We start from the raw sequence: 17,204 nt of genomic DNA, 5'->3' as shown, positions 1-17,204 counted from the left end.
GGAAATACAGGGAAAATTGTTGGTTAGTGATGAGCAGAGAGAGAGAGTGGAGGTAAATGGAGGAGAAAGAGATACTGAAAGACTGAGGCAAAGCAGGCAGACAGCAACAAACCAGGAGGAATGATGCTTTTCCCTCTGCTCACACTTTTTAATCAATACAAATATAGGATATAATACAAATATTTAAAAAATAATAATAATATTGAGACAGCAAACTACAATGCCTACCCATCCCATGGAGTTACTGTCATATCTCGCCCAATTCAGTTTTAATAAGTCATTTCAGTGCTCAAGTGGAGGAGTTACGTTTGAGCAGCGGTTTGTTCGTATTATCAAACGATCGTATGTTTCATGCTTGTAAAACTGAGGAAAAAAGCATGGAGGCCATAGATAAAATTAACAATGATGCAGCCAAAAGCCACAACTATAAACTGTGGAACAAGGGTGCAACTCCATTCACTTTCTTCAACACGAAAAAAAGCATTTTCTATGGTTGCTTTTTACTGATCATAGTTATGGTATCAATAATTGCCCATAACCTTTTCACCACTGAGTCACAAAATGTTAACAAGACTTGTCTGCTTGCAGTGAGGCTTGGTGGCACTGTGAGACATCAAAATGCTACTAACTGGAACAGCTACAGTATTAGTCAAGTCGCCTACTGTACAGGTATGGCTGGCCTTCTGAGTTCCAACTAGGCTGTTTAATCCACACAGTGATTTTGAGAGAGATGGTTTAATGCACACAGTTGCATTTAATGGTCTTGAACAATTACGCTGTGGATGTTTGACACGTGTATTTGCACCCAAACACACGCAGACATGCCGACACAACGGAGGAAAATGCTCACTGCTGATTTTTGTTTTTGTTTCCTGCTGTGTTAAGAGCTCAGACAAAGAGCTTGTTCACGTCTGGATAATGAGACTAGAAGATTATCATGTTGGTGTTATGCAATTAAGCTGAAACCATGACAGATTTTTGTGTGTCCCACAGTTACCGCGGAGGTGACAAACAACAGGGTGAGCTTCAATTATTCCCCGGCAGAATGTTGATTAATACCAAAGACTTACTCATCTCCACTGAGGTGTGTCACACACTCGAATAGGAGAAGTTATTAATATATTATTATTTGTGTATTGTTGCAGCTCCTTTTAGTCTTATAGATGACTTGAAGACACAGATGTTATTTTGAGGGCATCGTGCTTTGAGTTCACGTATTTCCTGTTGAAATGACATATCGGGTGGAATTCTCCTAAAGTCTGTGGTGATATTTGGTGGTTTAATAAGTATGATGGGGCTGTATTACAAATAAATCCTGCTACTCAGAAAGATTACACATTTTCATTATCAATTTGATTATGTCACTCAACTCATACAAATGTAATTTATAAAAATCTTCAGAAAACCTTTAACGTGTAAACCCTTACACACTCAGCAGGGTTGAATAATTTTGATTGCAACTGTATGTAGCAGATAATGTAGCAGAATAATGTTGATGAATCCCCAGTTAAACAGCAGAAATCCAGCAGTGCCATGCGCAGATATGAAACCAGGAAATTGAACGCGGTTTGATGGTTGGTTCCCACTTTGATATGCAAGAGCTGCAAGAGCAGGACTCAAAGGGGTTTTTATTTTCAATCTTAGACGCACAATTCAGAGCTGGTGTTCTCACCTCGCTGCGGTTTGTGCTACAGTTCAAAAGAGACGGACAGGCACACAGAACCTGGCTGCCAAGAGAAGAAAGAATGTCTGTACACTCGGGAGCAATAAAACAAAATGAGGAACACTTTGTTCTCTTCTGCTCTAAACACAAGCTAATCACAAACACACACTTTCCAAATCTCTGAAATCAGACATAAGACAAATGTGTATTCTCCTCGGGGGGGATCACAACATGTAGTGCAACACTTTAATTGAAAAAAACATGTCTTTTGCCTTTGTCTAGTAGAGGCACTCACCACAATCATTTTTATTGGTTTTTGACATCACCAATTATCAGTCAGATATTTCTTATGTTAAGAATCTCTTGTTATTCTGCTCATGCTGGGTTGAAAAAGCTCATACTGCATGCAAGTTGTCGGTATGTTTGTCTAACACCATCAAGTTGAACAGTCATAAAGTATGAGTTGACTGACAGCAAGTTATCTTGCGACTTTTGACAGCAGAAGCACTCCTAGAAATTCTGGGTCCCCTGAAAGCAGTTCACATGTAACACCATTCAGCTCCAGTAAGGTCATAATTTAATGTCTCCTGTGTTACTATTATGCATCAAAGCACTTTTCAGTGCTTTTATGACATTAGATGATAGATGCTTTGTTTCCCTTTAGGTGTTTTCAGGAAATATTGTGAAACAAACAGGCCTCTGTTGTTATGTGGGCGTGAAGATTAAAGCAGTATGAATGCAGTAGGATACAGTATTTAAATGCACTTGTACCTCTGTGTGGAGTAGCACATAGCTTACTACAGCCTGGTTCACTTTTATAAGAAAAACTCTGATGATTTTCAGGCAATGGTAACGTGCACAGACGTAAACATTAAGGGAAATTTAGATTTGAATGAGTAAACTGTAACATCAAATCTGCCTTAGCTTTAGGGTTAAAAACTGTTCAGCAGATGGCGGTAATGCACCACAACGTCGCATGTCAAAAAAAGAGCAACGGAAGGTAGAAGAAGAAGAAGAACACGTGATTCGCGCTAACTGGAAGTAAGATGGCGGTGGTAGTGCGGAGCTTGCAAGACCAGCTCGAAAAAGCCAAGGAAAGCTTGAAAAATGTGGACGATAATATTCGTAAATTAACGGGGCGTGATCCCAATGAATCAAGGTAAAAAAGCCCGAGTGGTTATTTAGCTTTTGGTGTATTTTTTGTGATAAGCTAACCAACATGCTAGCATTCAAACGACTAGCGATATGTGCTAGCATGAGTCGGTTAGCTAAGTTAGCAAACATTACCTCCTCCTATTTTGTATTAGCTGAACCCACATAAGCTCGCCTTACGTTTGTCCAAACTGATGAATTAGCCATACAAAAGTAATAAATGAACCCAGAATTAATAACTACTCTTACCCATGGAGTGAAATATGAAACCTAGTAGGCCAACTATTGCTGGGCCCTGTAGGCGTCGTCCGAGTGTCACCACCGATTTACCTGTTTTGTCGTACCAAATGGCTCTGCTTCTAACAAAGTAGCGATATCATTAACGAGAAAACTATTTCAACATTGTCTTTCGGAGCTGATGTGATTAAGAAGAACGACTAGGTTTGGTTTTGTGTTGACTTTGTTTCTTGCTGTGGTTACAGACCGGGTCAGATCCGTCGGCTCGGCGGCCCCATGGCAGGCCCCGGTGGAGGTAGAGGCAGAGGAATCAACCTACTCAGGTAAACCTGTGGACTACATGGCTAAATGCAACGACATTTGTGTTCATTTACATAATGATGGTCTCAATAGGTGCTCACAAATGGCGTGCAAACCGTGCAAAATTTAAATAGAAAACATGCTGTTAAATTTAATAATTGTTCAAAATCAAGCAACATTTCTGAAATTAGCTATCAAAGAACCCACCAACTGGCACTTCATTGATAAAACTATTAATCTGTAGAATTGCTTTACATGATTACCACATAGCAGAGGGGAAGTTAATGGGAAGATGCTGTGGAATTAAAAAGCTCAAAAGGTTTTAAATAATGGACTTTTCTGCTGCTGTTTAGTAGATTTAAATGAATCCTTGAACCGCCACCTTAACGTGGTGGAGGGGTTTGAGTACCCGAATGACCCTGGGAGCTATGTTGCCTGGGGCTGTATGCCCCTGGTAGGGTCACCCATGGCAAACAGGTCCAGGGTGACGGGTCAGACCAAGAGCGGTTCAGAAGACCCTTATGGATTATTTAAAATCAAGGCCAGTTACGTCGCCCGGATTGGCGCTACCGGGCCCCACCCTGGAGCCAGGCCTGGGGGGTGGGTGCCAGCGCCTGGTGGCGGGCCTTTCCCCACGGGCACAGCCCGGCACAGCCCGAACGAGCGACGTGGGGCCGTCCTCCCGTGGACCCACCACCCGCAGGAGGATCCGTAAGGGGCCGGTGCAGAGAGATCTGGGCGGCAGTCGAAGGCAGGGGCCGGCGACCAGATCTCCGGACACAGAAACTGGCTCTAGGGACATGGAATGTCACTTCGCTGGGGGGGAAGGAGCCTGAGCTTGTGCGGGAGGTTGAGCGTTACCGGCTAGATATAGTCGGCCTCGCCTCCACGCACAGCCTGGGCTCTGGAACCCGTCTCCTCGAGAGGGGCTGGACGCTCCATTTCTCTGGCGTTGCCGGGCGGGGAGAGGCGGCGGGCTGGTGTGGGCCTGCTCATAGCCCCACAGCTCAGCCGTCACGTGTTGGAGTTTACCCCAGTGAACGAGAGGGTCGCGTCCCTCCGCCTCCGGGTGGGGACAGGTCTCTCACTGTTGTGGCGGCCCACGGGCCGAACAGCAGTGCAGAGTACCAGGCCTTCTTGGAGTCCCTGGGAGGGGTACTAGACAGTGCACCACCCGGGGACTCCGTTGTTCTACTGGGGACTTCAACGCCCACGTGGGCAACGACAGTGACACCTGGAGAGGGGTAATCGGAAGGAACGGCCCCTGATCTGAACCCGAGCGGTGTTCAGTTGTTGGACTTCTGTGCTAGTTACAGTTTGTCCATAACTAACACCATGTTCAAGCACAAGGGTGTCCATCAGTGCATCGCGTGGCACCAGGACACCTAGGCCGGAGGTCGATGATCGACTTTGTTGTCGTATCATCTGACCTCCGCCGCGTGTCTTGGACACTCGGGTGAAGAGAGGGCGGAGCTGTCAACCGATCACCACCTGGTGGTGAGTTGGATCCGCTGGCGGGGAGGAAGCAGGACAGACTTGGCAGGCCCAAGCGTATCGTGAGGGTCTGCTGGGAACGTCTGGCGGAGCCCTCTGTCAGCAGGGTCTACAACTCACACCTCCGGGAGAGCTTCTCCCAGATCCCGGGAGGTTGGGGGCATTGAGTCCGAGTGGACCATGTTTTCCACCTCCATTGTCGATCGCGGCGGCTCGTAGCTGTGGTCGCAAGGTTTCTGGTGCCTGTCGCGCGGCAATCCCCGAACACGGTGGTGGACGCCGGAAGTAAGGGATGCCGTCAGGCTGAAGAAGGAGTCCTATCGGGCCTTGTTGGCTCGTGGGACTCCCGAGGCAGCTGACAGGTACCGGCAGGCTAAGCGTGCTGCAGCCCGTGCGGTCACAGAGGCAAAAACTCAGGACTGGGAGAGGTTCGGAGAGGCCATGGAGGAGGACTATCGGTCGGCCTCAAAGAAATTCTGGCAAACCGTCCGACGGCTCAGGAGGGGGAAGCAGTGCTTCACCAACACCTTGTACGGTGCGGGTGGAGAGCTGTTGACCTCGACTGGGGATGTTGTGGGACGGTGGAAGGAATACTTTGAGGATCTCCTCAATCCCGCTGTCACGTCTTCCGAAGAGGAAGCGGAGGCTGGGGACCCGGAGGCGGACTCATCCATCACCCTGGCCGAAGTCACTGAGGTTGTTGGCAAGCTCCTTGGTGGCAAGGCTTCGGGGTGGATGAGATCCGTCCTGAGTATCTTAAGTCTCTGGATGTTGTGGGACTGTCTTGGCTGACACGTCTCTGCAACATCGCGTGGCGGTCTGGGACAGTGCCTCTGGACTGGCAGACCGGGGTGGTGGTCCCTCTGTATAAGAAGGGGACCGGAGGGTGTGTTCCAATCACAGAGGGATCACACTTCTCAGCCTCCCGGTAAGGTCTATTCCAGGGTACTGGAGAGGAGAATTCGTCCGATAGTCGAACCTCGGATTCAGGAGGAGCAGAGTGGTTTTCGTCCCGGTCGTGGAACACTGGACCAGCTCTATACTCTCCATCGGGTGCTCGAGGGTTCATGGAGTTTGCCCAACCAGTCCACATGTGCTTTGTGGATCTGGAGAAGGCATTCGACCGTGTGCCCCGGGCGCCTTGTGGGGAGTGCTCTGGGAGTATGGGGTCCGGGGCCCTTTGCTAAGGGCTGTCCGGTCCCTGTATAACCGGAGCAGGAGCTGTGTTCGCATTGCCGGCAGTAAGTCAGACCTGTTCCCGGTGCATGTTGGACTCCGCCAGGGCTGCCCTTTGTCACCGGTTCTGTTCATAATTTATATGGACAGAATTTCTAGGCGCAGTCAGGGGCCGGAGGGTGTCCGGTTTGGGAACCACAGGATCTCATCTCTGCTGTTTGCAGATGATGTCGTTCTGATGGCTTCTTCAAACCAGGACCTGCAGCATGCACTGGGACGGTTTGCAGCCGAGTGTGAAGCAGCCGGGATGAGAATCAGCTCTTCCAAATCTGAGGCCATGGTTCTTGACCGGAAAAAGGTGGTTTGCTCTCTTGGCGTGGGTGGGGAGTCCTTGCCCCAAGTGGAGGAGTTTAAGTATCTCGGGTCTTGTTCACGAGTGAGGGACGGATGGAGCGTGAGATTGACAGGCGGATCGGTGCAGCGCCTGCAGTGATGCGGGCGCTGTATCGGACCGTTGTGGTAAAGAAGGAGCTGAGTCGAAGACAAAGCTCTCGATTTACCAGTCAATCTACGCCCTGCCCTCACCTATGGTCATGAGCTCTGGGTAGTGACCGAAAGGACAAGATCGCGGATACAAGCGGCCGAAATGGGCTTCCTCCGCCGAGTGGCTGGGCGCTCCCTTAGAGATAGGGTGAGGAGCTCAGTCACACGGGGAGCTCGAGTAGAGCCGCTGCTCCTCCACGCCGAGAGGAGCCAGCTGAGGTGGCTAGGGCATCTGATCCGGATGCCTCCTGGACGCCCCTCGGGAGGTGTTCTGGGCATGTCCCACCGGGAGGCGGCCCCGGGGAAGACCCAGGACACGCTGGAGGGACTATGTCTCTCGGCTGGCCTGGGAACGCCTCGGGATCCCCCCGGAGGAGCTGGAGGAAGTGTCTGGGGCGAAGGAAGTCTGGGAGTCCCTGCTTAGACTGCTGCCCCCGCGACCCGGCCCCGGATAAGCGGAAGAAGATGGATGGATGGATGGACTTTTCTGCTGCTGTTTAGTAGATTTAAATGAATTAATTTCCAGTTTATGAGTGAGGGTAGACTAAACATAGCTCAATACAATTCAACTGCACCACAAACTACAACTTCCAAAGTGACCGTGGAATTGAGTCATCACCTACATTATGACCTTCATAAAGGTGTTATTGCAGGACTGTTGTATTAGATTGCATTGGTTTTAGCTAGGTGTACCTAATAAACTCAGTAAGTATTTGGACAATGACACATTTTGGCTTGCCCTGAAACAGTTGTCCATATACATGAATTAGTTTTTAATTCTCCTATATTTGTTTGTGAAACAAATAAACTATAATATAAATGACAAAATTATACATCTGACAAAACATGCACAGACCATTGATTTGTTCTTACTGATGTGAAAATCTTTGTGAATCAGAGTTGATTGTCGTAAAGTGCCTGCTTCCCTCTTATCACTGTGTCCTTTCCCAGGCGTAGTCTCTCAGACATTGGAAGCGGCGGCCCCCCTGCCAAGCAGAGGGACATTGAAGGAGCCCTGCTGAGGTGAGTTTGCGATTTTTAATATATGCATGTGCAGCTAACAGCCATACTAACAGCAACTCTGCACACAATTTCATTATGGTAAATCTATTCAAATTCTATGCTTTTGAAGCTTTGGTTTATCGTCAGTGTAGAATCACGACTGTTTAGCTTTAAGGAAGAGAGAGTAGATTAGTGAAACTTCCACTCAATTATCAACAAACTGTAACCAGTTTTAATCATTGAGTTTAATGCTGATATTAGGTAATATACCACTTGCTGGTATTGCTTAAGGGGATCCAAACTGTTTAGTTTAGCATAGACTGCCTCAGGCTGAACCGCAATCAGAAAATATGATGACATTTATCTTCTGTTCTGTGCTTGTGTTTTGTTGCTGTCTTCTTTCAGTTATTTTTGTACCTTTTTTTCTTGTGTTCAGATCACACCGTAGGAAATAATTTAAGCATTTTCATTCTTTGCATTCTGACAGATGTGAGGCCTCAATTGGCACGTCTGCCTTTACAGCTATCAGAGCAGCAGTTATGTTTGCGAAGATTGTGAAGTGTCACTTATGAGTGTCTTATCTTTTTGTGTCGTGTCTGCAGGCTGGCCGGGGACCAGCGGGCCAGGAGAGACGTGCGTCACGACAGCGACGCCGAGGATGATGACGATGTCAAAAAGGTAAGAATAAAGAGTCTCTCTTCTGAAAAATGTTTGTAGCACTGATCATATGTGCAGCTGAGCTGGGGGGGGGTGTAGATCAGGTGATTTTGATTTGATATTATTGGATTGGATAGTTACAACATTGGCTGGCTATGGAAAACACTTATGATTGGTTGGCAGGTGTCTGGACTTGTCACTTTGCATCTACGTTGTCTGTTCATTTCGTATATTGGAGCACCTCATGCTGCATTATTGCAGTATTTTGCTAGTATTTAGTATATTATATGTATTTTACAATTAGACCTTTTTCTATTTGGCATCAACATGCATCCTGGGTAACACATTTCGGAGTAGGTAGACCAAAAACACATCAAATGTTGCTCAGATAGTATTCTGTCAGGAATAGATTATCCTTATTAACTGTTACATTTAGATTTAAATTATTCGGAGAAGCTAAGACATTCAGTGTTTTGAAAGACAAACTGGCTCTAAGAAATTGGTTTTCTCTCTTTCATGTTTTCTATCTCCCTCAGCCGGCGTTGCAGTCGTCTGTAGTAGCTACCTCCAAGGAGCGAACACGCAGAGACCTCATTCAAGATCAAACCATGGATGAGAAGGGCAAACAGAGGTAGGCCTACAAGAGCTACGAGTCTGCTGTCCTTATATTCAAAGCTAATGACCTTTTTATAGTCAAATGTGTTCAATTGTACCAGCAAATAGAAAATAAAGAATGGCAAAAAAAATAACTGAAGCTAGGGGTCCACGTTAATCATTGTACAGCTGAAAATCGTAGTTGTGTGTTTGTGTTTTCTTGGTCAGGAATCGGCGTATGTTTGGCCTGCTGATGGGGACCCTGCAAAAATTTAAACAGGAGTCCAATGTCTCTACAGAGAAGGTGAGGAAATCTGTCCAACATATTGGTGCACTCTCTCGTAGAAAAGGTATCAGTCGTAGTCATCTGGACACTGTTTTCAGAATCAAGACGTTTCGGCTCCCATCCGGAAGTCATTCTCAATTGTGAAAAAATTGGACGGGAACTGGAAATTTAAGCTAATCTGAGTTACATAAGCCCTGCCCTCAGGAGGGAATCTGCCTGAGTATCTGTTAATAGCTAGTTTAACTCCTTGTCATCTCTGTCCATGTTCTGCTTTTGCCTCCACAGCAAAAGCGACGTACAGAGATTGAGCAGAAGCTCGAGGTTCAGGCTGAGGCTGAAAAAAAGAAGGTGGAGAACGAGAAGAGGGAGCTGTTTGAAGAGAGGAGAGCCAAACAGACTGAGCTGAGACTACTGGAACAGAAAGTGGAATTAGCTCAGCTGGTAAGAAAATACTTCTTAACACCATTTGGGGCAAGTCGAAACAAGAGACATTGAAAACTTAAAATAAAAGGTTTGGACAGGTGACTGGAATATCTACAGGCCTTCTGAAATTTTCAAATGTAAACATTTGTTTCAATTTGTTTATTAGTGGTATTGACAGATTGTTTGCATTTGGGGATAAATGGTTTAGAAAATGAATGCATAGATACAGTATCCGGTAGGGTGCAAAACATGTTTTGTTGTGATTGTATATATAAAACAAATGAGTTTGTACAGAATTTTATTTAACCTTCTCTTTCCTCCGTTGACAGCAAGAGGAGTGGACCAGCCACAATAATCGTCTGGTGAAATACATTCGTACCAAGACCAAGCCTCATATCTTCTATCTGCCTGGAAAAATGTGCTCCGCCACACAGAAACTCCTCGATGACTCCACCAAGAAACTAAATGGTCAGTAGGGTTCTTGCCCATGCTTTTAGAGATGACGTTTCTTGGCTTGTTGAAATCTTGACAAGATGGGATTCAGTCACCCAGAGAAAACAGGTTTGTGTGTGTTAATCACTCTGTAACCTCTGTGGATCTTTTGTTTTGTTTTCTGGACAGCTGTGTTTGAGGAGAGGTGCGAGGCTTTTGCCGAACACCTCAGCAAGATGGAGTCCCGCCCCCGGCGACAGCCAAATCGCGACCAGGACGGCAACGCGGCAGCAACAGGGATGGACCACTCGGCGGAGGGTAAGCCAGCAGGTCAGGTAGTCAAGATGACAGGTAACAAGGGGGGTGCAGAGATGGAGGAGGAGGATGAGGAAGATGAGGAGGAGGATAGGAAAAAGGAGAGGGATAGAAAGGTGACAGAGAAGAACGAGGGGGGGGAGAGGGAGGAAGGGGAGAAGGAAGTGTTGAAGAAGGTGGAGGAAGAGGAGGAGGGGATGGAGTTAAGTGAGGTGGGGAATGAGGAGGAGGAGAAGAAGGAGGGAGAGGAGGGGGTTAAAGACAGAGAGGACAGGGGGAAGAAGGGAGAGAAGGAGGCGAGTCCAGGGTCAGAGGAGATGGAGGTGGAGGGCGGGCCAGAGCAGGAGGACATGAGTAAGGGAGAGGAGGGAGAAACAGACAGTAAACTGGGGCCCACAGACCTCCAAGATGAAAAGACCCAGGACACCCAGTCCTCTGAACCAACCGTAACCAGCCAAGAAGCACCAAACACCCAGCAGCTCAGCCACACTGCAGAGGAGCCAGCCGTTAAGTCCTCTGGGCTTCTGGAGTTGGAGAAGACCCCTGGGTCTCAAACCGCCTCCACAGCGCCTGGGCAGGACTTCATCATCTCTGGCCTCGAGGTCCAGGACTTAACAGTCGAGAACCAGGCTGTGGAAGAGAAACCAGCGGACGAGGCACCCCCAAAACTGCCTGATTCCCAGGAGGCGCCCAGCATTACCCCTGCACCCTCTAAGGAGGAAGAGATGATGGTAGAAGAGGGAGGAAGAAGGAAAAGGAGCCAAGAAAGGGCCGCAGTCATAGTAACAGCTCCTCCTCTTCCTCCTCCGGCTCCTCCTCCAGCGGAAGCTCCTCCTCTTCCTCCGGATCCAGCCACTCCTCTTCGTCATCATCATCCTCTTCATCCTCATCGTCCAACAGCAGCAGCCGAAGTCGCAGCCGAGACAGCAGTAAGCGCAAGAGGAGGCCGTCGGATAGGGGCAGAAAGAAAGGAGAAGAGAGGAGTCACCGCAAGAGAGGAGGCAGTAGCGGAGGAGAAGAGAGGAGTCACCGCAAGAGAGGAGGGAGTGGCGGAGGAGGCAGGGACTCGAAGGAGAGGAGGAAGAGGAGGAGCGAGGAAGGAAGGGGCAGGTCGTCCCGGAGCGACAGGGAGCATAAAGATAGAGACAGGAAGGACAAGAGACGCTAACCTGGTTCTCATTCAGCCTCTGTATGGTAACGCTGACACACAGGAAAAATAAATGACCATTTACTAAATGACACAAGTTTTTAAACTAGCATTTCCCCTTAAAACATTATTTTTCACATAAAGGCGTATTGAAGTTTTAACAGGAGGATTTTTACTCAGTGTAGGGATTTTTTAAATCGACTTCAAAACTGAATTGAAACAGTGGATGTGTGGTTAGAATTTTCCTCCAATGTTTTCATTTACTTGGCACAAGAAATGTAACTGGACTTTGAGTCACAGTGGTGCATCTGGCAGGGCAACTCCCTTATACTGTGTCTAACTGGACCGCTTACTAAACAGGGTTCAGACGGGCGAAACTATTCGCGACTTCATTTTAGTCCTGTCATTTTAAATCCAAATGATTCATCTTCAACCTGACATTTGGGTTTTAAAAAGGTCTTTGTGGAACTATGATGAAGAGATGGTGTTGAATGTTTGTTTACAGTTTTTCATCATAATGCCATCAGCTGGGGTATTGATGGTTATGGTAGCAGTAACTGTTAACGTATGCACGTACATACATAGTTGTTTAAGTTGATGTGACAAAGCTGTTAATCCTCATTTATTTCCACTATTTGATCAATGTCAAGGCCCTTGTATCTTCTTCACATGGGTTTGTGTGTAATTTTCTAAAATATTGGTCTTCGAAAATGTTTTCCTTTTTTTTTTGTACCGACTGATAATCTGCTTCAAATTAAAGGTGAGGTATTAGTGGAAATGTGTGTGGTGTTTTTTTTTCTCCCCCAGTCATATTAGGGATGCAACTGACAATTATTTTCCATTAATTGTTTGGTCTGTAAAAAAATAAAACACTGAAATTCTCATCACAATTTCCCAGAGTCTAAGGTGACATCAAAACGGGTGGATTAGGATGTCTCATTCTGAAGGCTCTAAAATGTTTTTTGAAATTAGACACAACTATTGTCTTTGCAGCCCTCAGTAGGGCAGAACAATATCAACCTTTTTATTCAAATCACACCATCAAACTAATGTTTACTAAACTTTGTTCAACACCAGTGGAGGGAATCCGTCTTCTTGCCTTTAGAATGACTGATCTACCCACAAGCGGCTGAGCGTGAGTGGCTGGCTCCTGGCAGCCTCGCCATGTTTGGTGAGTTATTACCCTGAAACAAGTGGAAACTGAGCAGGTGACATAGAAGAAAGCAGTATGTCTGTCTTTGCAGAGTGAAATAGAGCCTTGCCATTTGCCTGGCCAGTATTAATACTGGCAACTATGAGATTTGTAGTGGCTTAAACACTTGATAGCTAACAGCAATGTCCACACAAGTAGTTATTCTACAAATCGTCACAGTTTAATAGACAGATCTTGCATTTGATAGATCATAAACCTCAGAACTAAATTCACAAAGAAAAAGTTAAACATTTCTTATCAAAAATGCTAAACATCATACTGCTTTGGCTTCTCTCCAGTTGTATCAGCAGAGGTCCATTCACGTTACTTTAAATAAGAAAGATTGCGACGTCACCATTCAATCCCTTTGGTTCTGTCCTCAACTTTCATTGCAACATGTGCGGAACCCCTGACATGGTTGTGTGCATGTTCTCTCCACCGATTTTACTTGGTTGGCAGAGTCTCCATCTTCAATTGTCCATAAGTTTGTGGTTGCTTAACTGTAGAGCCTGCTGTCTGAAAGCCGCATCAGTAAGAGGGCTGACAACATATTTCTCCATAATGTCTTGTTGATCTGTCACTACAGTTCAACCCTGTGTTCACTCTGGCTGGTCAGCCAGGTCATTCTGCTCAAAGTATCTGCAGGAAAGACAAAAGGAAATTAGCATAACTGCATGCATACAGTGTTTAGCACACAAGTGAAATCTGACATGGTAGACATCCAGTAAGTCATGTATTTCAAATTGTAAAATGTTGGTATAAATCACTCGAAAATTAGATATTGGTAGTTAGGCCCACAAACTCTCAAACGCGCTTACTCTCTGACCAATATCAACTATTTGGACTCCGTGGTAAATACCTGGCAACAAGACAGATGAGCAGGTTGAGGGCAGGCAGATGCTCATCCTCCTGACTCTCCTGTGGAATAAAAGCAGGATAGATATTGTCAGCTCTAATATATCACAAGAAATAAGCAAACAGACCTTGCTGTGAATAGTTCACAATTAAAATGCAGTACTGTCTGTCTAAAGAAATAAAAATGCAATAATCTATGGATCAATTTAAGTTATCCATTAGTTGTTTCTTGCAAGACACATTGCCAGTTAGCATGAGCTGTAAGAGCTACCATGACAGGATGCACTAGAGTGCCACCTACAGACATTTTGTGAAATCTAGTGCCAATACTTAATCTGCAGGGAACTTTTAGCACCAAAGACAGACAAAATGATGCAAAAATAGCAAGTAGATTTACACTTAAATACACAGAAAAGAAAAGAGGATCCTCACAGGTTAGAGGACAGTGGTACAAACTGAATCTTACCAGTTTGCTGCGGATCTGAGCACATCTCCTGGCCAGCTGTCTGATGGAGGAGTGGGCTTCAGGCAGCAGAGGCTTCTCCAGGCAGGCCAACAAAGCATACAACCAGCAACCCTAGAACAAACAAACAAACAGGTATTATAGACACAGGAAATCAAACAATTTCACAATGATTCAGTAAAAACATTATTACACTGAGTGAACCATCACCTTTCATATTTCTAATGTGGAAAGTCAGAAAATGAATCAAAGCAATGAATTAGAATGGCCAAGCAAAAACACAAAGTATTTCTTCTTCTCCACATTGGGTGGTCAGAAGACAAAAGTGCTTATTTGCTATTTATCTTGGTTGGAAAAAGCAGCTACAGTGTAGCCACACTGTGTAGCTGCTACACAGTGTGGCAACATCCCTTTTGCTAGACATGCCAACATCCTGTTTGTCTCCAATGCCACAGAAGAAGGCAAAATAAATGTTGATTTCTGTCATGTTCTGTGTGCACACTCCAATGAAAACGCATAAGAATTACAGCCCTTCTTTATAGAAAACAATGAGCGTAGTTTTCCACCTACAACATAACACTGCAATGTGACTGTAGCATCGGACTTGTGAGGAGTTGGCAAACGATTGCAAAATGTAGATGGCTTAATAAACTAAACTCACCAACTGTGGAACAAACTCGCGTTCCTCAAACCAACTGATTAGAATTTCCAACACCATCAGCACTGTGGACTGTAGACACAGAGAGATGGGTGAAAACAAATACATAATAATCAAACTACTGACTGGTTTAGAGTGTGAGCTAAACGTCTAAATGAGGAGGTATATTACCTGGTTCAGTCTGCTGACTATGCTTAGGAAGGGAGGGAAGCCCACCTGAGCGCAGACACACGCTTTGATTATTATATTATTAACATGTTCTCCTACATTTATCAACAAGTGACAGAAGATGCAACAATTATTACTGTGTGTGTTTAGATTTCACACTGTTGTGAAACAAGTTGTAGAACGTAGTCTAGTATATTACCTTAAAGTGGCAGCTGAAAATTACACAGACTTTTAAACTTTCTGAATTTTTCAGATTATAATCTGTCAAAACGTGACAATATTTCAGGACCCTTAGAAACCCTGTTTATACAAGAAGCATTAAGTGACAGCTAAATAATAACGCACATCCATACAACCTTGCTATAGTCCAGTGCTGGCTCTGGTTTAGCATCTGTTTGGCAGGACGAAGTACCCAGATAGACCGTCTCTCCTAAACAAAATCTCTTCCAGCCCTCCTCATCTGTTTGCTTTGGCTGTAGGAAACAAAAATATGAATTTATAACAAATGCTAAATCTTTTATTCATTCTTCCTCTTGTCTTATATGTATATCTATATCAAATTTCCAGTGATCAGCATATGAGTCTGCTCAAACTCAGAAACACATGCCCTCGAGGTGAAACCTCCAAATGTGATGGTAATCAATTTACACTTTTTTAACTACTGACGAACTCTGCGACCACGCCGTCTCCTCACCATCAGCACATTGTCGTCCAGAGTCTGGCTGCTCCAGTGTTTCCTGTTCTTTGTGATGTTCTGAAAGCAAAATGCAGAACCCACAAACAATTCGATTGTGAAAACAGATTATGTACTAAAACATTCAATCAATAATAACCCCGCCTAAAAGCGTCATTGCAGCACATTTAAAAAGTTACCTTTCTTTTATTATCCTGTGATATGGATTACACCTTCCCAGCGTTCCAGCAGAGAATGGCCGCTTTTCGGGATTTTACGACATTACTTTAGGTTTGGGACATTTGTAATGTACACGTGGTATGATTTTTGAGATTTTATGGGCTAAAATTAAAAAAAGAAAGACTTGGAAGTTGTTTTTATGCGTTTTGTTTTACCTGTCTGACATCTGAGAAGTTACTGACTTGCTGCTGCTGCCAACTGAGACTGGGGGAGAAACCCACTGGTGCAGCATGGCAACCTGCCACCTGAAACACACAAGACACAGTGTTTTCTCATCCCACCTGATCTCATACACGCCAACACTATCCATGTGTCCCTGGTAGCTCGTATAATACTTTATATAAGCAGCGTGACAACTAATAAAATAGTGATTGGATTCGATTTATATATTTAAAAACACAATACTGTGCCTGATGTAGCTTGGTTCAACCTGTACTTTTATTTTAACATATATTTATTTTTATCTCCACAAAGCATCATAACACAACATTTGTAGCCTTTGTAATATCCATCCCAACATGGGCTTTTGTAATAAATACACACACAGCAAAACAAGACACCACATACACTTCACTCAAATATAATTCTTAACTTCACTCAAATAAAATTACTCAAATAATCAGTACAAATTACATCAAAAGGATCATTAAGATAGATAGCGGACTGCATGTTTATGCAGTAGAATATTCTTTTTTTTTTTTCATTTGAAATGGCATGCTCCATAGTGTACATTTACTCACAGAGGCATTAACAGTTTGTTTCTTCTTCAGTTTCTTGGGGTCAATCTGAGCAACCACCACCTCTGGACATAGTGACGCCTCCAATCTGATGAGGAGGACACATCTTTTAAGCAATCTACTCACAAAAAAGTAACAAAGATAGTACTGTGTGACAGTCACGGTATCTTTTGTGAGTGGAGTGCAGTTGGGCAAAGAGTGGAAGTGAAAGCATGAAACAATATTTAATGTTAACCTGGCATGGCTTATAACATCACAGTAAAATTCTGACTTTGATACATTAGCTAGTGACGAGCTCTCAACTATCACTACACAGCATATACTTCCGGTGGCAGCATCAGTGTAACACACAGTAGTCCCCAACTGAGTCACACTAATTCTCCACTGTCCAAACGGAGAAAAAAGGAGTTGTTTGAGGTGGACTTACTGGACTTGTCGGAGGTATTCCCGGGGGTTTCTCGGTGGTCCATTCAGGTCCAGGACCTCTGTACCGGCTCCAAACTCAACGGGCAGCAGCCTCGGCATTAGCTCTTCCACGTCCGACTTCATTTTGTATCAATTGTAAGCTAATTTCTATCCAAACGTATGAGGTTAAAGGTTGCCAAGTGCAAATGAAGCGCCGAGTTACAACAAAAAAATCCACTGGCGACCAAAACAATGAATTCAGACACAGCAAAGTATTTTTTCACAGGTTGTAGAACGATTCACAAACATGGATGTATATGCTCACAAACTACGTAGCCATCTTGCTTGTAAACGCGGAGTGATGACGTTGCCTTTGTGCGCGTCGTTGGTTG

The 17,204-nt window shown here is 45.0% G+C and overlaps 2 protein-coding genes across 5 annotated transcripts; one reads left to right on the top strand and one right to left on the bottom strand.

Annotated features, from left to right (window-relative positions):
* The first annotated feature begins 2,654 nt into the window (after nt 1-2,654).
* On the top strand, nt 2,655-12,199 carry pnn (pinin, desmosome associated protein). The gene is given in 10 exon segments (XM_044166563.1): nt 2,655-2,822; nt 3,298-3,375; nt 7,517-7,588; nt 8,170-8,245; nt 8,761-8,855; nt 9,047-9,122; nt 9,390-9,545; nt 9,857-9,995; nt 10,149-10,994; nt 10,997-12,199. Coding segments are annotated over 10 exon segments (2,097 nt in total). The 5' UTR covers nt 2,655-2,709; the 3' UTR covers nt 11,443-12,199.
* Nucleotides 12,200-12,402: 203 nt separating this feature from the next.
* gemin2 (gem (nuclear organelle) associated protein 2) lies at nt 12,403-17,165 on the bottom strand. 4 transcript variants are annotated; one of them, XM_044166566.1, is made up of 10 exons: nt 16,835-17,161; nt 16,411-16,495; nt 15,826-15,915; nt 15,452-15,511; nt 15,114-15,230; nt 14,761-14,805; nt 14,593-14,661; nt 13,935-14,045; nt 13,473-13,531; nt 12,403-13,252 (listed from the first exon to the last, which is right to left on the bottom strand). In XM_044166566.1, the coding sequence occupies exons 1-10, from the start codon at nt 16,954-16,956 to the stop codon at nt 13,213-13,215; spliced, it is 798 nt and encodes a 265-aa protein (XP_044022501.1). In that variant the 5' UTR covers nt 16,957-17,161; the 3' UTR covers nt 12,403-13,212. The 4 variants fall into 4 exon arrangements, with proteins under 4 accessions (XP_044022501.1, XP_044022503.1, XP_044022502.1 ...); XM_044166568.1 differs by lacking the exon at nt 15,826-15,915 and having other exon boundaries at nt 16,835-17,165; XM_044166567.1 differs by lacking the exon at nt 14,761-14,805 and having other exon boundaries at nt 16,835-17,163.
* Nucleotides 17,166-17,204: the final 39 nt, after the last annotated feature.

This window comes from Siniperca chuatsi, linkage group LG15, assembly GCF_020085105.1.
Source record: "Siniperca chuatsi isolate FFG_IHB_CAS linkage group LG15, ASM2008510v1, whole genome shotgun sequence".
Classification (NCBI taxonomy): Eukaryota; Metazoa; Chordata; class Actinopteri; order Centrarchiformes; family Sinipercidae; genus Siniperca; species Siniperca chuatsi.
This window is presented reverse-complemented; position numbering and strand designations above follow the sequence as displayed.

Excerpts from the sequence above, each read along its gene's own strand:
- gemin2 (XM_044166566.1), bottom strand. The coding sequence starts at position 16,956 with ATGAAGTCGGACGTGGAAGAGCTAATGCCGAGGCTGCTGCCCGTTGAG. Across the intron at positions 15,231-15,451 it reads TGGACGACAATGTGCTGATG|CCAAAGCAAACAGATGAGGA; the intron begins GTGAGGAGACGG and ends TGTTTCCTACAG. Across the intron at positions 14,806-15,113 it reads CAGCACTGGACTATAGCAAG|GTGGGCTTCCCTCCCTTCCT; the intron begins GTTGTATGGATG and ends GTCTGCGCTCAG.